This window comes from Pagrus pagrus (genome assembly GCF_965226575.1).
Source record: "Pagrus pagrus genome assembly, chromosome: 12".
In the NCBI taxonomy this organism is placed as follows: Eukaryota; Metazoa; Chordata; class Actinopteri; order Spariformes; family Sparidae; genus Pagrus; species Pagrus pagrus.
This window is the reverse complement of record NC_140196.1, coordinates 27146149-27168742: the sequence shown is the minus strand read 5'-3', so window position 1 is coordinate 27168742 and position 22594 is coordinate 27146149. Positions and strand designations below refer to the sequence as shown.

Genomic DNA, 22594 nt, shown 5'->3' with positions numbered 1-22594 from the left:
CATTTAAAAAAAAAAAAAAAAAAAAAGGGTGCCTTTTCATAAATAGACAATTTATGAGAAGGTGAAAAAAGCTGTATCCTCAATATGGCCGGATGTTTTCTTTTTTCGTTTTTTGTTTTTTTTCCTCTCTTGTTTATCTCTGTTTAGTGGATATGTTAATATGCAAATCCTCAGTTTGTGAGGTTTTGCATACCTTTTCTTTTTTGTTGTACTCTAATCAACTTCAGTTCCAGTCATCTAGTTTCCATGCAACATAGTTTAAAGTTCCGACCTCACTGTGCCACAATGTCATTTTTTTTTTCAGCAAATGCAACCTTTTGTGGGAAGCAGTGGCTCCAGTTACATTCAGTAGTGAGATCAGTTTGGATCAGTTTGCGGCAATATACTGTATATTTCAGCTGCAGCACTGTACTAGATGGACAGTGACATTCAAACAAAAGAAGATGGTTACCCAACATATGGGAAATGATCACAAGAGACATGTGACAACCTGTCACATCAACTTCTGTGTAGTAGCTTCAGAGATGCAATGTGAGACGACAACATGAGTTTGTCTGGCCGGGCAACACAGCCACATACAGCAACGAATCAGTCCAGAGGTGGTCCAGATCACACACAGAACATAGACACAGGCTTATGACTGTGGCCTAGAGTCCAGGCCTATGCCCTGGTTGTGTAAATAATCACTGGGCAAGACTAATGATTTTCTTAGTCTTGAAAGTGCTGGGGAGCACCAGTTTCTAACTGTATCCACACTGTTTCTGGGGAGCCAGTATCCCAAGCAAGTGCATTGCTGAGCACAGAATGATCACACTGGAAATCCCTTCTTATTTAAAAAAAATAATAAATTGATAATTAACATCTGTTTGCTTGAAATGTAAAGGAGCAGACCACGTGGACTCAACTAGAATGGGTGTTTATATTAAAGGAAAAAACACCTAACCTGCATCCATGTGGAGGAATGCTCAGCTCCAGAACAGCACAACTCAGCCTGGTTTGTTTGACCTGATGTGGCTCTGTGGTACAGAAAATGTTGGTTTGTCACTGCTGAAGATCAGGGACCATGTGAAAACTGCTTTGGCTCTTATGCACAACATCAACTCCGCATAATCATCTGAAATATGTCACATAATCTGCATTGGTATTTATTGTTGTAACCACTGAGGTTTTGTACAGTTAGAGGACACAATCATGCAGACCAGACACCAAAAACCTGCTTCTTCATCTCTCCTGCCTGCTTTCCTTCTTTTATTGCTTCTTTAATGTTCCACTCCTCCATCCTCATCCACTTTGTTTAACAGTAGCCTTTGTGATGCTTAGTCAGTTTCATTATTTGTCAGTTAACATAATGATAGTGAATGATAGGGACTTTTGATTCAGTAACCAATATGCAAGACAAATAAATGTGTTCCTGTGACCTACTCTTGTTTTTGTGTTATGTGGGTTCATGTGTCTATGTTTGTGAATGCAAGCAGGGCTGGACTGCCAACTTGACAAAGTGGGCCCCAAAAGCTGCAGGTTTCGCTGCATGTTAGATCTTGTTACTCATTTATGTCATACATTTTTTAGAATTTGCACCACTAAACTATATGCTCAAAAACAAGCAGTGTTAAAAGGAACTGTTCAGTCATTACCTACTTACACACACCCACGTCGATGTTTCATAGTCCACAGAACATTTCTGGAGCTTCACAGCAAAACAGTGTTGCAGCATTCTGCTAAACAACTGAAGTAGATGGGGAATTGCTTTAAAAGTGAGAAAAAAATAATAATTCTGGAGCTTCACAGCTTTACAACTGAAGTAGCTGGGGACTCGGTTTAAATTGTAAAAGCTCATCAGTGCTCAGTGTAGCTGCAGAGCTAAAAGTGTTAGCATGCACTCTGTCTTAAGTAGGTGCCGTGGGCTTCGGGGGTGTAAAGAACATATTTTCAAATCAATTTGGGATCCCAGGGCACGATGGCGTGATTTTATGTTTTGTTGTTTGTTTCCTTACATTTTAAAACAAGTCTCCAGCTACTTCAGTTGTTTAGGAGAACGCTGCAATGCTGTTTTACTGTGAAGCTCCTGTTTTGTGAATGAAACTTCACCTGACTTTCATCAGCATGGGGGGAGGAGATGATGACTGGATTTTCATTTTTGGGTGAACGGTTCCTTTAAAGTCATGATCATAATCCAAATGAAGATATTAGAGATAATGCTAACATAAATCATATTTAAAATACGGGAGGGATATGGGAAGGAAGAGTTCCTTTCATTTCTCTGGTATAAAAAGTAAAAATCAAAAATGTGCGTTTCACTCAGAATGAGTGAGGGACGGTGGGATATTTGTGTGCGTGTGTGTGTGTGTGTGTGTGTGTGTGTGTGTGTTGTGAAAAACAATCGACACATTTCATCGCATATCCATTCACATGCATCAACCCATCACCCATAACTCATTTTGAATAGCGTATCTATAGATGATTGACAGGTAAGCATGTTATGGCCGGTGTGTGTGTGTTACATTCAGGGTACATGAGCAGAAATGACTCCGCCGTAACGCATCCGTTCAGGAACCTTTGAGTGACGTCACCTGCTCCGTCCATGTTTTGCCGGAGCCTCAGAGCCCGCTGTGTCCTGCCGGGACTGTAGCCTACACTTGACAGTATTCAGCACCATGCAGTGGTCACATTACGTCCCACTAACTGGCGCACGGATAGATTAGCGCTGTGACGCTGTGCTGTGCCCACCTCACACCATGTTACCGGACAGAGCGTGACTGTGCGTCGTCGCAGCCGCAGCCCGGTGTGAAGGATCAGCGCGCTGCTGGAGGAGCGAGGAGCAGAACCGATCACTGCCGTGTTCCCGAGGACCAGAGGTAGGCAACACACACGAGCAATGACCGCACTGTGTTGCACCGACAGGCTACCGGGTGACTTCCAGCTGGAAGGCGTGTGGGTGTGTGTGATGGGTTTACATGTGCGGCTTGATATCTGCATTGTTTCAGAAGCATGTGAGCGCTAGATCTGCTCACTGGACCTGCTGCTCAACACAACAACATGACATCTACATGTTCTGTGGTAATGTTACAGTGTGGCACAGTTGCTGTCATCAGTTCGGTCAAATGAAGCTTAAAGCCTATCAAAATAAAAGACTGCACTGAAGAACTCATCCATTCATTCCCATCTTGCAGCACTACTGCACATGTAACAGCAGTGGAGCTGGTCCAGCTGCTGCCTGAGCCTTGATCCTGTGCACTTCTTTACAAAGCAACATTGTCACTGATGGAATGTATGTACATTTACCCAAGTACTCTACATCAGGACAGTTTTGAGGAACTTCCACTCTACCGCATTTTGGAGGCTAATTTTGGGAATAAGACTTTTTATTCCACGACATGCATTTGATAAATGAGTTACTAGTTACTTTGCAGTTTGCAATCTGCATCAGAGCCAAAGAAGGATTTAATCTTTCAGCCCATGGTAGGCTATACACTAAATGCATACTTGCACTTTGATACTTAAGTACATTGCTTGCCAGAATATTATTTTAGGTATGTATGTTCATTTGGTATCAGATACTTTAATATGAGATACCTTAAGACTTTAGTACTCTCAAGTACTAACGTTGTACTTCCATCTTTACCAAGTAATATTTGAACACACAACTAATTTAAAGATACTTGAGTAAATTTACACAAGTATGACCTTTTTACAACCCACTACTTTTAACACTACCATTAGATTATGTCACATGACACGAGAAACAACAACACACACATCTTGGAAACGCACTGACTGTGTCAAACGTTAAGTGGTTTTAAATGCTAACGTTAGCTGATGGGTTATGAACCTAAATGTAAGCTGCAAAGATATGTACTTACCTCTGACATGTAGCTGGTGGACCAGAAGTATATTCCGCCCAAAACTGTACACAAGTTCAGTGTTTGAATAAATGTACTGTGTTACTTACCTGCTGCTGACCGGATGTGATGTAGGCCCCCATCAGCCACATGGGGAATGTGGAAGGAAGTGAATGAACTTTCATTACAGACGTTTGGCCCGTCAAACACAGTTGTATTCAGCAGTCATTTGTAATTGTAATAAGCATGCTTACACACGAAAATAAGATTTTTAAAATGGTCAACATTAAATCTGCATGTTGGCACTGTTATTGTGAGCATGTTAGATTGCTGATGTTATCATGAAGCTCAAAGCATCGCTGTGCCTCATTACAGCCCCACAGAGCTGCTCTCTGTGTCTGTGCACATAGTGTAGAGCCATAAGAGACAGGATACTATCCTGACACCAGTCAGGATAGTATCATTCTTTAGAAATGTGTGAGACTTAATGTAAATGTAACCATATGTTTTTTTATTCCAAGTTAACTCTCTCTTTCTGTGTGTGTGTGTGTGTGTGTGTGTGTGTGTGTGTGTGTGTGTGTGTGTGTGTGTGTGTGTGCGCGTGTAGAATGCCATCCCTGTCTGAGCAGCTGCAGGAGGTGCGGAGTCGGGCTGAAGTGTGTCTGTACTCTGGTGGTAGGGTGGTGGAGGTGCGGGCAGGGGTAATCTCTATGTCTAATCTACCTTTACCGCCCTGCTCCAAGTACCATCACATCACTGCAGAGACCATGGTCATAGAAAACAGCTTCGGCAGTAACAGGAAGGAGGTGAGAGAGAGCCTGTGCACATACAATGTCTGCACCAGGAAGTGCCTACAGGATATAACACTCATCCAGACAGAGACCACGTTGGGTAAATTGGGATTGTAGGTAACACCTGGCTAACACTTACAGTACATATTGATTACTGCTGTGGTAACAGTGTATTTCTGTTACAGCTCTGCCACTAGTCTGGGTAAAGACCTATTTCATAAAGGAGCCTATGAAAATTGAGACCAATCGATCAGAGTGTGCCTTCACTGATAATGACTTTATATCTAGGACCGGTGCTCAGTTGGTACTGTTCTTGAGGAAATAATTTATTTTAAATTTGAATGTTGACAATATTTTTAATAATCAGCCTTCAGACCAAAAGCCAACTGAGTTGGAAGAAACGGCTGAACAGAAAGATTAGTTCGATGTTTCTATTTCACATTGCACAGACTCGACTGTAAAACTATCTGACTTGAGGCCAAATGTCCTGTTTCCTCTGCTTCTTCTTAAGACCCTGGCATCTCTCCAGCGCCTGTCTACAGCACTGAATATCCTGGAAAAGTATGGCTGTAACTTGACAAACCCCAACAGGCCAAAGTACTGGAGGACCGTGAAGCACAACAACCCGGTGTTCAGGGCCACTGTGGATGCTATCCAGGTAGCAAAAACAGACAAACCTTAACAAACAGAGGAGACAAGTAACCGATGACTGAGTGCCTATATTCCTAAATTGTTGAGTGTTATTGATCACCACTGTGATATAGTGTATATATTGTTTTCTGTGGTTTTAGTAAATAAGTATTCACATAGCAGAGATATTAGCATGTTCATTGTTCTGACTGGTTCTTCCATTTGGCACAGTGCAGTCATTATTGTTTTGGTGAGCAGCCCTGAATGTTATCTTAAGTTACAAGGGAGGATGAAAGTGATAAACTTTGGGACCTGACCAGTCAATACGTGTTCATCTGTGCCAAACGCTCCATCACAGGTTAGTTCATGAAGTTACTTAGTAAATGACGTGCACTTGCGACTATAGCTCAAGGCAAATCATAAAAGAGTCTTTGTGATGGTGTTACTACAGTTTTTACTGTGAAAAAATACCATAAAACACCTTCTCTTAGAAGGTAAGCACAAACCGCTATCAAAATAGAGACAAAACAGCAAACAGACAATACCAAAACTGCTAAATAAAGTATCTTAAGGCAAAAAAGTGACAGATGACAAAAATAAATGGACACCTGAAAATCAATAACGTAGTTGTGTAGGTCAGGTTAGTCCACTTTGATGGAAGTGGACTGAAAGGACACCCACCAGCCTGTTCTTCTTTAGTAAAGAGCCTAGGATTGTCTCATTTCAGACTCAACTGTTTGGGAACATGAATAGAAAAAAGATTAGTTCACATTACAGCCCATTTGTGCTATCCGCTTCCAGGGAGGACGAGCAGTGCTCTGTCTCTATGGTTACTCCAATCAGCAGCCAGATGGACTCAGCTTCCCTGATGACATCATGGATCCTGATGTGGGCCGAGTGGCTGCAGTAACCCTAGAAGTGATGAGCCTGAGGATGGAACTAGAAATGCTTATCAAGGTGTGTGTGTGTGTGTGTGTGTGTGTGTGTGTGTGTGTGTGTGTGTGTGTGTGTGTGTGTGTGTGTGTGTGTGTGTGTGTGTGTGTGTGTGTGTGTGTGGGGGGAATTTCTGCATTTTTACCAGCTACAGTACAAAAGCATTAATGTTATTTCTCCTTTTCCACAGGAGGCTCATCCCCACCCTGAGTTTTATGAAAGAATCATTCCGACACTGAGACACAAGGTAGAGTCCATCATGCCTCTGTCATATCTCTCATCCCTTCAGTCGCATGTTTAATTGAAATAATACACTGATAACGGCTGTATTACTGGGTACATCAACACTGGATCGATGTGTTTTTCAATGACAATCTTCTGATGTTTTTCTTCATGTCTGTCTTTTTTCAATGACAGGACTTTTTACCAAGTCAGTACTTTTTCAGTGTCACTGGTTTTCAGTTTCAACTTCCTGTCACCATTTTGGCGTGGAGGGGAGGGGTTTGAGGGGAGGGGCAAGGCGAGTGTGATTTGCATACCCACATAATAATCAGGATTGGTATTTCTGACCCTAGCACCCATACCCTTGTAACTGAAAATCGTGGACGTCCTCCATCCAAGTTGCATGGAAATCCATTCAGTAATTTTTGTGCAAACCTGCCGACCAGTAGAAGAGAAGGGGTAGAATCATAACCTCCTTGGTGCAGGTAGTGAGATCTGAGGCCAGTCTTAGCATTATGCACCCTTTATTATCCCCCTTTTGTTATCCTGGTACTATGGGTGGGAGGGAGAAATGTTTGTATTATTATTATGAGTAAACCATCTCTTATTTTGAAGTTCATAATAAACCTTGTGCCAATTCTTCTCTCTTATTAGGATGTGGGTCTCAACACTGATGCTGTGGTCTTCCACTCTTACTCCACTTCATGCCATTCGGATGGTCAGACCAGGTCTCTAGCCTTCCCCCTCCACCATCGCTCATCCAGGGAGAGCAGCCATGGTCACTCCCTGTCCTCCCAACACCAAAGTATAAGGTCCATTCAGGTCTTTTCCACCTCCTCAAACAAGCACCCAGGTGAGGCCTGGTAGACTATAGCAACCACCCAGCAGCTGCTTAGTAGAAGCCTAAATATCTAATATACCATATTAACAACCCTCTGAACTGAGAACTTACCTACAACGATTAGGCCCAATCCCAATACATCACCTGCACCTACCACTGAGCCCTACACCTCCGTTTTGCGCGTACACATCTAAGTGTAGGGTGCTTGTTGGGATAAAGGGGTAGGGTGACGTGTTAGGGCTGCATGGCCCACCAGACAGGTTTTTCAGGTGCACACTTCAAACCAAGGGTTATGAGAACTCTCTGGCGTTTCATTATATTATGGACCTTCTCTATATAACAAGCATCGAACAATCGCAACAAGTTTACCGATGTCCCAGTAGCTAACTAGCTAGCTCACTAACTAGATGTTGTCATTGGTGATTTGTTGGTGACAGTCCCACATTTTGATGTGTTTGAATGTTGTGTGCTCCCCTTTGATGGTACATGACGCCTGAAATATAACTGAAGTCCAGCAGTGAAGTTGCTGCCCTTGTCATCGTCTTATATCAGTGCACGTAACGTAAAGACCATCGATGTCAACTGATGATGTATGAGGGTCTTGAAGGGCTGTCCCATTTCAGAGGGGGAGATTTCAACCACTGCCCCTTGTAACTCTGTTCTAAGGGGCAAGGGTTTCACTCCATAATGAGAGTAGTGGTCAGACCCTTGCTTATTCCTTGGTATTGGGCCTTAGTCAGCCTCCTGACTACACTACCGTCCAGCAACCTGGCCTGTTATACTCACATGCTACATACTACAGGCAATTATGCACTGCAGATATACTTTGCAAATGTGGTGTATTGACTTTTTATGACACAGCAAATAATAGGGTTATAGTTGCTCACAACAATTGTACTGTGGATTTGTGGAACAGGTTCTAGCAGAGTATGACCTGACACTTTGACACAGGGTCTTAATATCTCTGTTTCAGAGAACTGCACTATCTGTGAAATATTCCGTATCTCGGCCCACTGCCTCACCTGCCTCCAGGGGCTCTGCTCTGAATGTGACAGACTGTACCACTCCTACCCTGAGAGGGCCAACCACCGTAGGACAGCTGTCACATCATCATCATCATCATCCCACAACAGGAGCAGTCACAGGTCAGGATCAATAGTTCTGGCAATATAAACTGAGAATACTCTGATTCCTTTGATCCACAGCCGGTGCCGGTTTGGCCTACTTGTCAGTAAATATCAGTCAGAGACTGTTCACTTCAGGATTCATTCAGTATCTGTTGGGATACAAGGTGTCAGCAGGTGTATGTGTTGGTGACTGTACGTTCTGCTCAGCTGCCCTCTTTCCTCACCTGTGTTTGGGTGTAGATCTGTTGTTATAGTTTCCCTGAAGATAACAAAAGGTTTCATTTGACTCATTACTTTGGTGCAGAATTGATGACTGAATGAATTAAATGCATGTGCTGCTTTGCATTCTCATCTGAATAAAGGCTGAGTCAAGTCAAAGTGTAAGAACTGAACTAGTATGAGGATGAGAGGTATGTGTTAAACATCATTATGTATGGATGTATACATTAGTATAACAGTGCCTGTCCCGCTGTTTCAGTTCTTCCACCTGGCGCTGCCTTCACTGCACTAAAGTCAACTCTGTCCAGGATGTGCTGTGTGGGCAGTGTGAGCGCCCTCGCATGGAATCAATCAGCTCCAAAGCCGATGAATCGCAGCCTGCCACCATCACTGGTCTGTGTTGTCAGTTGTTGCATCCCACAGCTGCAGTAACTCCACCTTCTTTATTCTACTACTGAATAGTTTCCTCCATGACATACAGACTGAGATCAAATCAATCTATGGCATCTTTCATTCACTTACCGCTCCTGCTGTCACATTGGAGAGAGTTGTTAGATTTTTGTATTTTAATGTGTGTGTATTTTAATGTGTGTGTATTTTAATGTGTCCTTCAGAGTGGCAGTGTAAGAGTTGCACTATGGTTAATGCAGCCAGCAGTATTCTGTGTGAGGTGTGTGAAAGACCTCGTTTGGCCACACGACCTCCAGTGACCCCGTCACACCCACCCGTCAACCCCCCCAGACCACCGGCACCAGTACTGGGCATGCCCGGTGACCCTGACAGCCAGGTCAGTTACTGTCTTTTGTTTTGATTAGGTTTTTTTGTTGCGTGTGTGTTTGGGGATGTGTATTACTCACATTGTGGTTGTGTTGTTACTACACTGTGCTCATAGTGTGGTTGGGTTGAGGATAGATCATGTTTTGGCTTGTGCTTCCTCGCTGTGTGTGAGCTTGTGAAGGTGTTGTAGTTTGAAGATTAATTTGTTCAGTCACACACCTTGTTACAACTTGTGACTAAGAATGATTATAGATCAGAGTGTGCAGTTAACACAGTAATGTTTGTCTTTTGTATAGTGAGTGACTCTCTCTCTCTGTCACTGTCTCTGTGTCTCTCTGCCAAGTGGGTGTGTCAGTTCTGCACCTATCTGAACTACTCTCCTGCTACAGTGTGTGAGATGTGTGACCTGGCTCGTCCAGAGCCCGCAGCCCTGCCTGCGAAGCTACGTCCCCCCTCTCCCGTCAGACGGGTCCCCGCCCTACCAATTAAATCCAAAGAGCCGGCCTCTGAAGACCTGGACTCCTGGAGGCAGAAGCTGATGAAGGAGGAGGGGCTGAAGCTAATTCAGCTGATTAGAGCAAGTGGCTTTCATCTCCTGTCATTGTCCTTGGATCTAGACTACATTTCCTGCCTATAATCTCTCATTCTTTCCCAAACGTGTGTCCTTTATGTGTGTGTCAGGATGGGGAGAAGAAAGGAGTGAGTCCAGAGGAGGTGTACACAAGCATGAGGGTAGCGGGGGACAGCAGCATCCTGCCCTGCAAGTGGTTAAAGACGGAGCTTCCTCTGCTGTTAGACCAGATCAGGATGTCAGTGGCAACATCCTCTCTTCAGTCTGTTTCTGATCAGACCACGGCAGAGCACACAGTCAGTATGCTTCTCTCAGTATTTGATCCTGACAGATAGATCACGCCACTGTCAGTAGTGTTTTCTGTTAGTGACAGGCCCCCCCTCTGACACAGAGCAGCACAGGCGACGCTCCTGCGGAGGATGCTGGGAAAGAGGCGGACCCTGCAGACACTGACAGCGTGGTCCAGTTGTCGAGAGCAGAGGCCAAGCAGGCCTGGCTGACAGCAGGGGGCGACACTGAGAGAGCTGCCAGACAAGCTCTGAGGGACAGACTCGCCAAGGTGACAGATATCTCTCCATAAACTGTTTATAGATGTACAGCCATGTGCCGTCAGTCTTCCTTTTGTCAAGAGACGTTATTATTTTTTGTTCACCCTCCTGTCTCAGGTAAAGGAGCTGTGTGCACTGGGCTTCAGCGATGAGGCTCGCTGTCATGAGGTTTTAAGGCAGAGTGGTGGTGAGGTGAGAGGGGCCCTGGCCCTGCTGCAGCGACCACTTCTGGAAGCTTTCCACAAGCGTATATGGAGTGACAAACCAGAGCCTCCTGTAGACATCCACCACCCTGACAAACAGGTGAGACCAGGCCTGGCAGCAGTCACTGTGACATGCATAGCCACCTCACTTCTGTCATCACAGTATTTAATCATTTAACATTTTCTTTAGTTGCTCATCCTGCCCCCCTCATGTCCCCACATTAAAGGAATAGTTCACCCAAAAAAGGAAATACCATCATTACCTCTTATCCCCATGCTGAAAAAAAGTCAGGTGAAGTTTCCACAAGTTGTCCACAAAACATGTCTGGAGCTTCAGAATTCTGCCAAACAACTGAAATAGATGGGAACGAAACGCTAGTGCGCACCCCACCCGGGCAGTAAATAAGATGCCAAGGGTCTAGTTAACGTCTTTTCAAATCAGTTTGGGATTTCAGGACTTCTGAGGATTACACTGGACGAGCTTTTTTTCAGTTGTTTTTATAGATTTTAAACACAAGTCAATAAACAAGTAAACTTCCATGATAACAGAAACACATGAATCATTCTTGCTGAAATCATAAAAGTGTATTTCAACTGTCTCCTGGTTTTAAGGAATATGATGCCTTTATGTCTGACTGTTAAAGCTGCACTGAATGATAGTTAGATTTTTAGAAAGGATCAAATTACAGTGTGCTTTATGTAACCACGGAGAACCATCATGAACTCTGTTCCTCTCGGTTCCATTATTTACGACGAGGTTTTGGTTTTCTAGGACTGTAAAATGAATTCTCATCAGCCTTGTGTCCAGCAGTGTCCACTACCTGCACAGCACCAAAAAGCCCGCAGACAGAGTTAGAGACGAGCTGGTAAACATAGTGGAGCATTTAGCAACACAGAGGAGAATGAATATTGGGCTTAAATTCATCAGGTGGCCAAAGAAATTATACAACATAAAGACTTGTTGTTGTGTCCGGTGCAGTTCTGGGACTGATCGATCAATCAGTGCAGCTTGAATGAGGAAACGTATCGATCATAAGGAATGACTGGAATAGCTGGCAGGATCTGTGAAGTCTGAACATAATTCTTTCCTTTTTTCCAGCGCATATGTCGGAGGTTACTAGCAGTGTACGATCTTCCTAGCTGGGGTCGCTGTGAGCTGGCATTGTCTCTGCTTCTGGAGCACAGCGCCCCCTACTCACTGGAAGACGTAGTGCAGGCTGTACGAGAGTCCCATGACAGGGAGTTCATCAAGAGAGTGCTGGCTAAAGAGTGTCCCATCTGCCTTTCTGTCTTCCCCCACAGCAAGGTACTGACACAGAGAATGTTTCTAAGAGCTTTGCAGTGTTGAAGCACATCCTGAGTCATTTCTTCCTTTGTCGCCCTCTCTTCTCTCTCAGATGCAGTCGCTGACGTCGTGCCAGTGTTCAGTTTGCTGTGGCTGTTTCCAGCAGCACTTCACCATCGCTGTGAGGGACAAACACATTAGAGACATGGTGTGTCCAGTCTGCTGGGAGCCTGACATCAACGACCCTGAACACCTCAACAGCTACTTCTCCACTCTGGACATCCAGGTAGGGAAGCAGATGAAGAGAGGAAGGAATGAGGGAGTGAGACTCACCATTCATTCATTCATTCATTCATTCATTCATTCTATTGGAATTCATTGGTTTTAGTCCAGAATCCTTGCTGTTGTTAGAGACCGAGCTGCCGCAGTGATATAGATTTGGACAGTCTCCGATTTCATCTGCCAATAACACCTATTTTATGTCAATAATAAAGGTGCAGTATGTGAGAATTGGCCACCTAACATATTATTGCTCAAAACAATTAGGAGGCAGCAATATCACCAGTGTGACTGCTGCTAACTGTAGCCTCCCTTTGCCAGTAAGCTCAGTTAGCCAGTTCAGACCATGAATGTACCAAGAAAACTGGATATAGAGTTGGAGATGGCATCCCATTCATTCCTATGAAAGCTACTCAGTGGCGCTCTGAAGCCAAAAAAGTATATAAATACCCAGATCATCGGCATTATGCAGCCCATAGAGAGACTTCAGCTGACGGAGCTGGCTAACTTCCAGTTTAGCGCCTGGCTAACTTTAATGGAGATAAAATAATTGAATTGTGCAGTTCTTCTAGACTTTTCCCAAATTTTTGAAGCTTTGGACCGCGAGGGGCAGTGGCTAGCTGGTTAGCATGCTAACCTTGGTAGCTATCTCTTGAACACAAAACATAGACATCATAATTTCAAACCTGCTATTTTTTCACATTCTGCTGTTAATTTGAGTGTATTTTTGTGTTTTCAGCTAAAATTCTTAAATAAAGCTGTTTTAAAGGAACATGCCGGTTTTCTTTTCCTGTGTTTTTGCATGTCTCAGACCATCTACGATGAAATATGTGTACATGTCTACACTGACTGGGTGCTTGCTACCTTTTAGGCATTGATTTCCAACTTTCAATTGTATAATGTTCTGCAGCTGCGAGAATGTCTGGAGTCAGAAGTCTATGAGCTGTTCCATAAGAAGCTGACGGAACAGGCTCTGATCAAGGACCCCAAGTTCCTCTGGTGCTGTCATGTAAGTACACAATGAGTCACTCTGGATTAAGGCACAAAAAAAGATGTCGAACAAATTTCATAAAGTACCACTTTTAAGTAAATGCAAACTTTTTTTTTTTGTGTTACCTAATTTCCTCGTTTCCTGTTCTCTTCTCTCCTCTCTTCTTGTTCCTCTCCGCTCCTCTTCTCTCCTCTCCTCAGTGTTCATATGGGTTTATCTATGATGGAGACCAGCTGAAGGTCACATGTTTCCAGTGCCGCAACAGTTTCTGTGCTCAGTGTAAAAAGCCTGTAAGTAATCTGTGTCCCTCTCTGTTGTGCCTTCTGTATTCAGTTTCTCACAAATCATATTGTTTCTGCCCTTTTTGTAACTTAAATTTTTAGTTAACTGAACAGATTGTTGTAATGTTTTGCATAGTGAGCCATTTAACTGAGCTGAAACGGAACATTGAGTCCTCTTTAAATCCCTATAATGTCCTTTAAAGCTTGGTTTCATCAGGGAATGGACTGGTGGTCAGCACTATAATTGTACAGTGTCATGTTTCACTGTTGTATCTTCAGTGGGAGTCTCAGCATGCAGGTCTGTCCTGTGAACAGTACCAGTCATGGAAGAGGGAGAATGATCCAGAGTATCAAAGACAGGGCCTGGCGGGATACCTCAGAGACAACGGCATTAGTAAGCACACACACACACACACACACACACACACACACACACACACACACACACACACACATTGTACTGTATTATTTTCTAGCAGCTGTTGAAGATAACATGTAGTTTGCATAGTGTACTTTAGCTCAGGGTGAATGATAGATCTATAATTTTTAAATAAGAAAACAGCTTGTAAGCGGCTGGGTGTTGGACAACACTATATCCTCCAGCCCTAATTCATGGCAAATTAAGGATAACCATAACTCCCAGGGCAGCACAGCCCCATCACTACGCTGTCCCACACTCTTAACTCAAATACATTGAAAATACAGTTATGTTATTGTGTTGTGTTATACTGACTGAAATGTAATTGACTGACCCACTGCACACATGAAAAGCAAAATGTACAATTGTTTAATATTTTAAACGTGTCAAAATATGCATTAAAGGAGCACTCTGTAGTTTTGGGACAGAAATGTTAATGAGCAGAGAAACATTTTCATTGGCTGATTTTTTTCTGCCTAAACAAACTAAATAATCAAACTCTCTTTGTTTTCATGACTGAATAAACTAATTAAACAAACTGACCTTAAAGGACAACACACTTTATACTGTGTTACTTTGTTTATATGTGGCGGACCCTGCCACCTTTCTAGCTTCAAACAGTGTTCTGGGACCTTATTTTCCTCTGAGAAAAAATTGTTTGCATTATTACCTCATTAATATCGTTAATCTTAAAATTTTGAAAGTTTGAATTTCTTCTCCAACACTACATAGTGCCCCTTTAAAATATTAGATTATAGACTTATTGTATCAACATTAGCTGGAGATGCTGAAAGAAACCGCCTTTTGCTATTGGAATCTATTTCTAAGTGGATTTGTATTCAGATGTAGCAGTGCATGAATTACATATTTACATATTATATTATTATAATATATTATATTTAGTCAGGGATTCATGCTGAAGCTAACCAGCTCCCCCGAGTTATTGCTGGTTCCCAGGACATCAGACTGACATTTTCAGTAAAGGTTTTCAGTAAACCTTAACTTAATCACATTAGCTGCACATGGTTTTCAAAACATTTAAGATCCCCTCCACACATGTTTTAGGCATACATAAACATGACCTAATGTGTCTGTGACATGGTTTTTGCATTACAAAACACATTTTAATTAGGACATTAAAATCCTTAAAATGGCACCTCCTTCTCCCTCATTAAAAATTCCAGAATATATGAACATCATTTCACACGTTTAATTCATTCATTCATTCAACCTTTATTTAGATCTCGAAAAAGCCCTCATTTTCAATGATGTCGGGAGCACAAATAGAAAAACAGGATAGGTGCAAAAATGATCCAACGAACATAATCACAGAGCGAATAAACAGAATGGGTACATAAAAATGATAACAGATAAGAAGCAATATGACAGAATACAAATAAAATGGAAAAAAGTGTTTGAAAATGATAAGACACTGCAAATGAACATGACAAAACACAAATAAAGCTGAGGTGCATTAAAGATAAATGGCAGACAACCATACAGGACAGCACGTAGTTAAAAACAGTTACATTCAAATGCTGAGTCCTTTGAAATCAAAGTCTTAAACTGACCTATAGGTATAACTGTATCAAGGTTAAATGTACGGGGAACTTGGAGCATTATACGATCACTAGAGCGTGTTGAATAGTGAGTCTGTGAGCAGTTTAATAAAGAGCTGATGTATGGTGGCATGTTGCCCTTCAAGGCTTTAGAAAGAAACACAAACAAACGGCTGTCACGTTTAACTGCTGGACACAGCATGGCTCCTACTTCACTGTGAAATACATTCATGTGTGCTGGAGGCTTCAAGTTTCCACATCACACTTGTGTCTGCTGAGTATTGGACCAGGGTTGGCTTCCAAACATTTGTGATGTCACAAGTCATGCTCATAGGCCTGTAAGCTTCAGTTAGCTTTAATCAATATTTTTCAAAGAAACAGATTTAGTTGATAAGAGTTAAGATGAGAATGTGCTTTCTTATAGATTTTATTTTAATATCCGTCATATTGTTTTTTTTACTGTATTTTTATTGCTGTATTTATATTGGCACTATGGCTGTGCTGCACTTCTTGTCAAATATGCCACATATTTGAAATATATCAGTGGCCAGCAGCTCCTGCAGGTTCTCCATCAGGTGAGGCTGGGCAGGTGGTGTTCAGGCACGTGTTCAGCCTACAATCTATCTGCCTCCCCACAGGAGGCACAAGGATGCAACACATGAGTCCAGTGATCATCTGTGTACAATAGAGTTGATGAATCAACCTTAATGTACTGACACTGCCTCTCTCCTGCATTTCCTCTTTGTCTTTCATCACCATTCACACCCTGCCTGTCTCCTTCCTCCCTGCAGCCTGTCCTAACTGTCGCTTTCAGTACGCGCTGTCTAAAGGAGGCTGCATGCATTTCTGCTGTTCGCAGTGTCGTTACCAGTTCTGCAGTGGCTGCAACAACCCTTTCCACACTGTAAGTCTGACACACACTGAAGTCCTGTGTCATATGGTCATGGTGTAATTATCTAAATAGTAAATACAATGGTACATATTAGTAAAATATTAGATGAAATGCTGGTCCACATGTCACTGTACCCAGATACATTGGTATTTTCAACACAGACTGTTGTATGCACTGGAAAATGAATATATACTCCCATCAGCCACAACGTCACACTGACAGGTGAAGTGAATGACATTAATCATCTCCTCACAATGCAATGTTCTGCTGGAAAACCCTGGGTCACTTCACACACACCTCCCACTGAGCAGAAACCCATCCAAAAGACTTCTGTTCAATGTCTTTGACGACTTTGAAAAGACTTTCACTGGAGAGCCAGGGTGAATGTTTTTTTGACATCTGTTTTAGACGTCTTTTCAACGTTCACTAGTGATGTCCAAGTGACATCCTTACAGGGTTCAAAATGACAACGTTTTTACAATGTATTTTTAGACATCATTTCAACTTCAGTTACAAAAGTCTGAAGAACTTCTTGTGGTTCAAAATTAAAGGTTAATTTGACTCCATGCAGCAAAAGCTACGACATGCATGTTAACCAGTGAGCTATTTATCAGCTTTATCGAATACCATGTTCTGGTCATCCGAACTTCATCAGGTAGGCTAATGTTCCAAGGTCAATAGTGAACGTTGAAAAGTCTTTTCAGCGCCATCAAAGACATTGAATCGACTTCTTTTGGATATGTGTCTGCTCAGTGGGTCCCCTTTAGTGTACAAACAAAACAATGTCTTAACTAACAAGCATAAACAAGATGTCTAGCAGATCATAGTAGTGCCAGTCAATTAAGCAAAGGTTGGATTATTAAGTCAGACAGTCAGCGAGGACAAAAAAATGAAAAAACCTTCAAGTTTTTATGAGAGACTTTAGCTGCTCAAAAACCCCAACAGGTGGAGGACTCGCTGCTAAAATCTCACCTTACAGCACTATCATCACGGACTGGTTTGGAGACGATTCACCACCTTTTAAACGAGCTAAGAGGCTGCGACACTCGCGCCATTTAGAAACATTCCCAAAACATTAATCTCCTCACCCGTCATAATGATTAAAGTACCTTTTTTTCTAGGAACACACACATCTCAGTCTACAGAAACAATAATCATCAGGTTAAGAATCATTTGTTTAATCATGACTTTATGCCACATGGAATGACATGTTACCTGACTAAACACATTTGGTGTGAAGGTGACTGAAGAGGTGATTAATATTTGACATACCTGAGCAGGTGACAGGTGTCTCCTCATCTCTTGTCTTCCTGTCAGACCTGTGCAGTGGATGAGTGCAGTGTGTCTGGATTACATGCCCATCATCCGAGAGACTGCCTCTTCTATCTGAGAGACTGGGAACCTTCCAGACTGCAGGCTTTACTGCAGGTACACACACACACACACACACACACACACACACACACACACACACACACACACACACACAGAAATGTTTTCTTGTGTTTTGTTTTGTAAACATATTTGTTCAGATTTAATGTAATGGCGTATTTAAAAAGAAAAAAACTCACTTCAGGGATGCATTATATTGAATTTTTCAGTCCATATGATACATCATAATTACCTGCTTCTCATGGGCGATACCAATAAGATACATTTTTGTATTTTAAAACCTGTAGTTCATGCACACATAAAGGTAAGAAGGGGCGAAGGCTGAGCAAATATGTATGATTTAATATTCCATAACATCCAGGCCTGTGGCCACGTGCAGGTTACATCCACACAGTTAGTTACCATGAAGACCCAAAGCTTCCCTTATCTCAGGGTTAACACACCTTTCACTGAACTTGCTTTCTGGAATATAGCCCTGTTTTGCTGTGTGTGTGTGTGTGTGTGTGTGTGTGTGTGTGTGTGTGTGTGTGTGTGTGTGTGTGTGTGTGTGTCCTGTTTTGTGATAGTGTTTTTTTATTTGTTATGTTCGTGTTTGGGTCAGTGTTTCACCACCACAGAAACACCATCAACAGTCTCATGTGAGTCTTCTCTTCTTTGTGACTCAGAATAATGGAGTCGCCTTCAACACTGAACCCCCACCTGGAACACAGACAGGTAGGCCACATTTATAGTTCTAAATGTGTGCAGACTTTTCATTCAGGTGTTTCAGATATTTTGTCCAACACATCTATATGAAGAGAGAGGTGGAGCAGCAGCAGCAGCTCAGGGTGGAGCAGGAGGAGGTGGAGTAATAATGAGGTAGATGCAGCCATATGTGTACTTAGTTAGTTGCAGTCTGTGATGATATTAAAGTTGTTTGATGGTCGAGTTCAAATTCACATTCCATGAATACAAACCAAACCCGCTGTCCACTGTTCCTGTGCATACGAACAACATGTGACACAAAACTAAATACAAGCTCCCATCGCCTCGCCCAAGAAATGTAACTAAACCATCAGACAAAAGAGAGGGGGGGGTTAAATAGAACTTGTTGCGTTTAATACATGTGTATTTCCCCACTACAACCTTCCTTCCTACTGAATCCCATCTGAGCTGTATACACCTCGCCTTCAGAGGTAGAGAACTGTGGCAGTGCCATGTCGGAAAGTTTCTTTCCATCTCAGGTGCAGCCTGACTCATGGTCCTGTCAGGAGGAATGGCATTTTCTCTGGTTCTCTCTTCGTTTTTCATCCAGTGCCTCCGTCAGGTGACAGGTCAACATTTGAATTTGTCCAATATGTTGCTCTGTGATCAAATACCTGCACAGCTAATGGTATTCTCATTAGCCTCAGCTGGACTTTGTTATCAATGCTCTAGTAATTACCAAATGTTAGCATGGTAACATGCTAGTCTAAGATGGTGAGCATGATAAGCAGTACACATGCTTAGCACCAGCATGTTGGTATCGTCATTCTGACATTGACATGTTACATTAGCATTTAGCTCAAAGACCTTGTTAAATGAGAAATTGTCAAACGTTAAGCCAGAACTTTCCACTGACTTTATATTAAACCCTAACAACTCTCACATACCTCGCTCTTTATTCTTGGTCAAGTACATTTCATTTTAATTTCATCCTAACAGTAAATACAAGTCTGTGTAAAATGTCATTATTACATGCTTTCCAGGGCATTTGATCTTTAGACTTTTACACTTTCTTTCCTCCTTCTGACCTTCGTCTCTCTTTCTTTATCTTCCCCTCTTCTTTCAGGTCTGTGTGGAGTGATAGAACAGAAGGATGAAGGAGGGCAGCAGCCAGATTCAGCCTGTGGAGCTCAGACCCAACCTGGACATGCTGGACTCTGCGAGTATGATAGCTTTATTCACTATTATTTACTCTTGTCTAAAGCAGCTTTTTTAATACATGCAATAGTATTAGTCTTAAGCTCCAGCGTAATTAAAACTCCTCACCTCTGTGTGGTCCTGCTTCATTCAGTAATACTCTTGTACTTCCACTTGCCTTTTGCTCACAACACCAGCTTTCCAGGGACTTTTGTAGAGTTTTTGCGGGTGTATAAAATACAAGAATCTGAATTTTAGGCCGACATTAATGTGTTAAAATGTCTCAAATATTATTTTCCTACTGCCTGTAAGAACTAAGAAAAAAAGGAAAACCCTTCCATAGGTACCTGACAGTGACTGGTACCTATGACTGATAGTCAGATGACCCAGCTTCGTATCAAAGGGTTAGGGAACTGTACTGTAAGTGAACGTTAGCTGAGCTCAACAACATTTGCCACTGGCACTTTAGGCCGTGCCGAGTGAAAGCGTACCATGCTGATTTACCAGTTTTACCGCTACATCCTTAATCTCCACCCTACGATGTTAAGTAATGTGTTGTTATCATAACCAATAGAAAAGATAGAAAAATAAAAATGACGGTTGTAAACAGGATAACATTTGCCTTTGTACGGTAACATACCAAAATGTAATTCTGCATGTATATCTGTACCCTGAACACCCCCCTGTTGGTGTGAGTGTATCATCAGTACTAGTAGGAGACTGCCATGTGCCATGCGTGATCATGCTTACATGGTGGTGTACTGTTACCCAGGAAGCATTACCGGGAGTACCTGGTCAGCCTGATCAACAGCCACGCCATCGACCCCGCCCCCCTCTACAGCTCCAATGAGCTGCTGCTGGCCTGCAGGAGGTACAAGGTGGATGACGCCCGCAGGGATGGAGAGGATGGCTTCACCTTCTACAGCAGGCTGCTGGAGGTGAACTTTATTCTACATATCACACTGCATGGAATTACATTGATTAAATGCGATACAGTGACACTAACACCCCTCTGTGGTCTCTGCAGAAACTGATGGATGAAGTTCCGCTCGGTGACAAGGTGCCACGCAAGAAATAATCAAAACATCTGGCACCCTGCTTACTGCAGCTGTGATTATGTCCACCTTTTAAACTTCTGTTTCAGCTACAAGAGACCAAATGGCATTGGTTTCCTTTGGGTTTTCGCTCTTTAATTGTTAACTCACGTTCCTAGCCAGTGAAGGTTGTGCTAACACTTTATAACACTCATCAGTTTTATTGTTAATTAAAGTTTAGTTAATAGTTATTTGATAAATACCATATAGAGCACCACTGGTGGTAGCAAGTTCAGCACCAGCGTGTTAGACCAAAAACTAACCGGTGTCGACAACAACTCCCCTCTACCTTTGGCCCCCATGCACTCTCTCTCTACCTCAGCCATTCTCAGCTGCACAGAGGAAGGAATAAGGGTATCCTTTTGTGGAACATATCAAATGACAATACAAGTGCATTAGGCAAGTGAGAGGATGTACATATTGGCTATTATGTGCTTCAGTAAGTAGAAGAGTTGGGAAGGAGAGGCGGGCGGTGGCAGGCAGAGAGTAAAGGCACGTCGAGTGTGCGTCAAGTGTGTGTGTGTGTGTGTGTGTGTGTGTGTGTGTGTGTGTGTGTGTGTGTGTGTGTGTTCCTGTTCTGACTTACGCCACTTTTGGGGAGAAAACACCAGAGTCAAGACTGCATTTGCATGAATGTAATACTGTTTGTGTGTTGAAGGCTAGGTAGACCTATTTTAATGCAAATGTAGTCTTCACTCTGGTGTTTGTCCCCAAAAGTGGCATCTATCAGAACACACACAACCCTGCTCACTGTGTGTATGTATAAACAGGGTGGTCCAATAGTTTGGGATGAGAAGGCTCTCATGCACTAACATGCACGCACAGCCAGACCGGCTGTCCTAAACTAAAAACAGAGAGGTTTGATAACAACACAGAGGGAGTGTGACGTCATTCTCAGGATGCTTTACTCCAATATATCTTTACATAGTTATTTCCTGACATCTAGTGAGGTTGAATGGTGTATATTGGACCTTTAAAAACAATGAAATGCTTTATATAAACATTTATTGGGGAATTGTGAAGGTTTAAACCATCAGATGCAAAAATCTACTACACAGTATTTATTAACCATTTACAAAGTTATAAACATCAGTTGCAACTTTAAACAGTTGCCTAATAAATAGTTTATTAAACATGTCATTGTTTGTGAACAGTTAAATAACTATTAACTAAAATGTAATTAACCATAAATTGAACATTTATTAATGTTGGTTGGTATAAAGTGTTATCCTTGGTTACCATGGTAATCTACTCTGGTAAAAATTGAGCCAACTTTGTGATACCAGAATGCCTGAGTTGAGCCCAACAGCTGGCTAACCCAGTCTTTACTGCACATGGGTCATTGTTTTGTTTTATGCATTGCATGTATAATTGCTACACCTGTGCATGTTTAAACTTGACATGTGAGTCTTGTACCTGAATCAGTTTACTGATATTAACAGTATTTACAGATGATTTGTCTTGTTGCTGATGGGGCGCGGCGGATAAAGAGATGCTAAATAAAATGAATTTGATTGAGTGATGTAAAAGTGTGATTAATATGCAGTAGCATGCCTAACTTTATGAATGTGAACTCATGTTGAACAGGTATGTAACCTGTTGATGGGTTAGAAAGTGTTTCATGGGAGTTATTCTTTTGAATGTATGGTATGGTAGGAGACCGTTAATGCAGCATTCTGTACAAAGTCAAATTAAATGTCAGTTATAGATTGGTGATGTTTCTTTCACACTGTGACACGTTTGATTTGTGGTGGTGTGCTATATTGCCATATATTTTCAAAGAATGTTCCTGTTATTTGAGAACATATGCAAGTAAAAGCA

General features: G+C 42.3%; 1 protein-coding gene across 1 annotated transcript; it reads left to right on the top strand.

The window, feature by feature from the left end:
- Nucleotides 1-2551: 2551 nt before the first annotated feature.
- On the top strand, nucleotides 2552-22291 carry rnf31 (ring finger protein 31). Its single transcript, XM_084369059.1, has 24 exons — nucleotides 2552-2855; nucleotides 4447-4645; nucleotides 5142-5288; nucleotides 6062-6217; nucleotides 6384-6440; nucleotides 7070-7268; nucleotides 8230-8401; nucleotides 8862-8995; nucleotides 9217-9389; nucleotides 9723-9956; nucleotides 10061-10246; nucleotides 10342-10509; nucleotides 10616-10801; nucleotides 11801-12007; nucleotides 12099-12272; nucleotides 13176-13274; nucleotides 13457-13546; nucleotides 13817-13931; nucleotides 16306-16418; nucleotides 17724-17834; nucleotides 18464-18512; nucleotides 19609-19705; nucleotides 20452-20617; nucleotides 20707-22291. The coding sequence occupies exons 2-24, from the start codon at nucleotides 4448-4450 to the stop codon at nucleotides 20755-20757; spliced, it is 3282 nt and encodes a 1093-aa protein (XP_084225185.1). The 5' UTR covers nucleotides 2552-2855; nucleotide 4447; the 3' UTR covers nucleotides 20758-22291.
- Nucleotides 22292-22594: the final 303 nt, after the last annotated feature.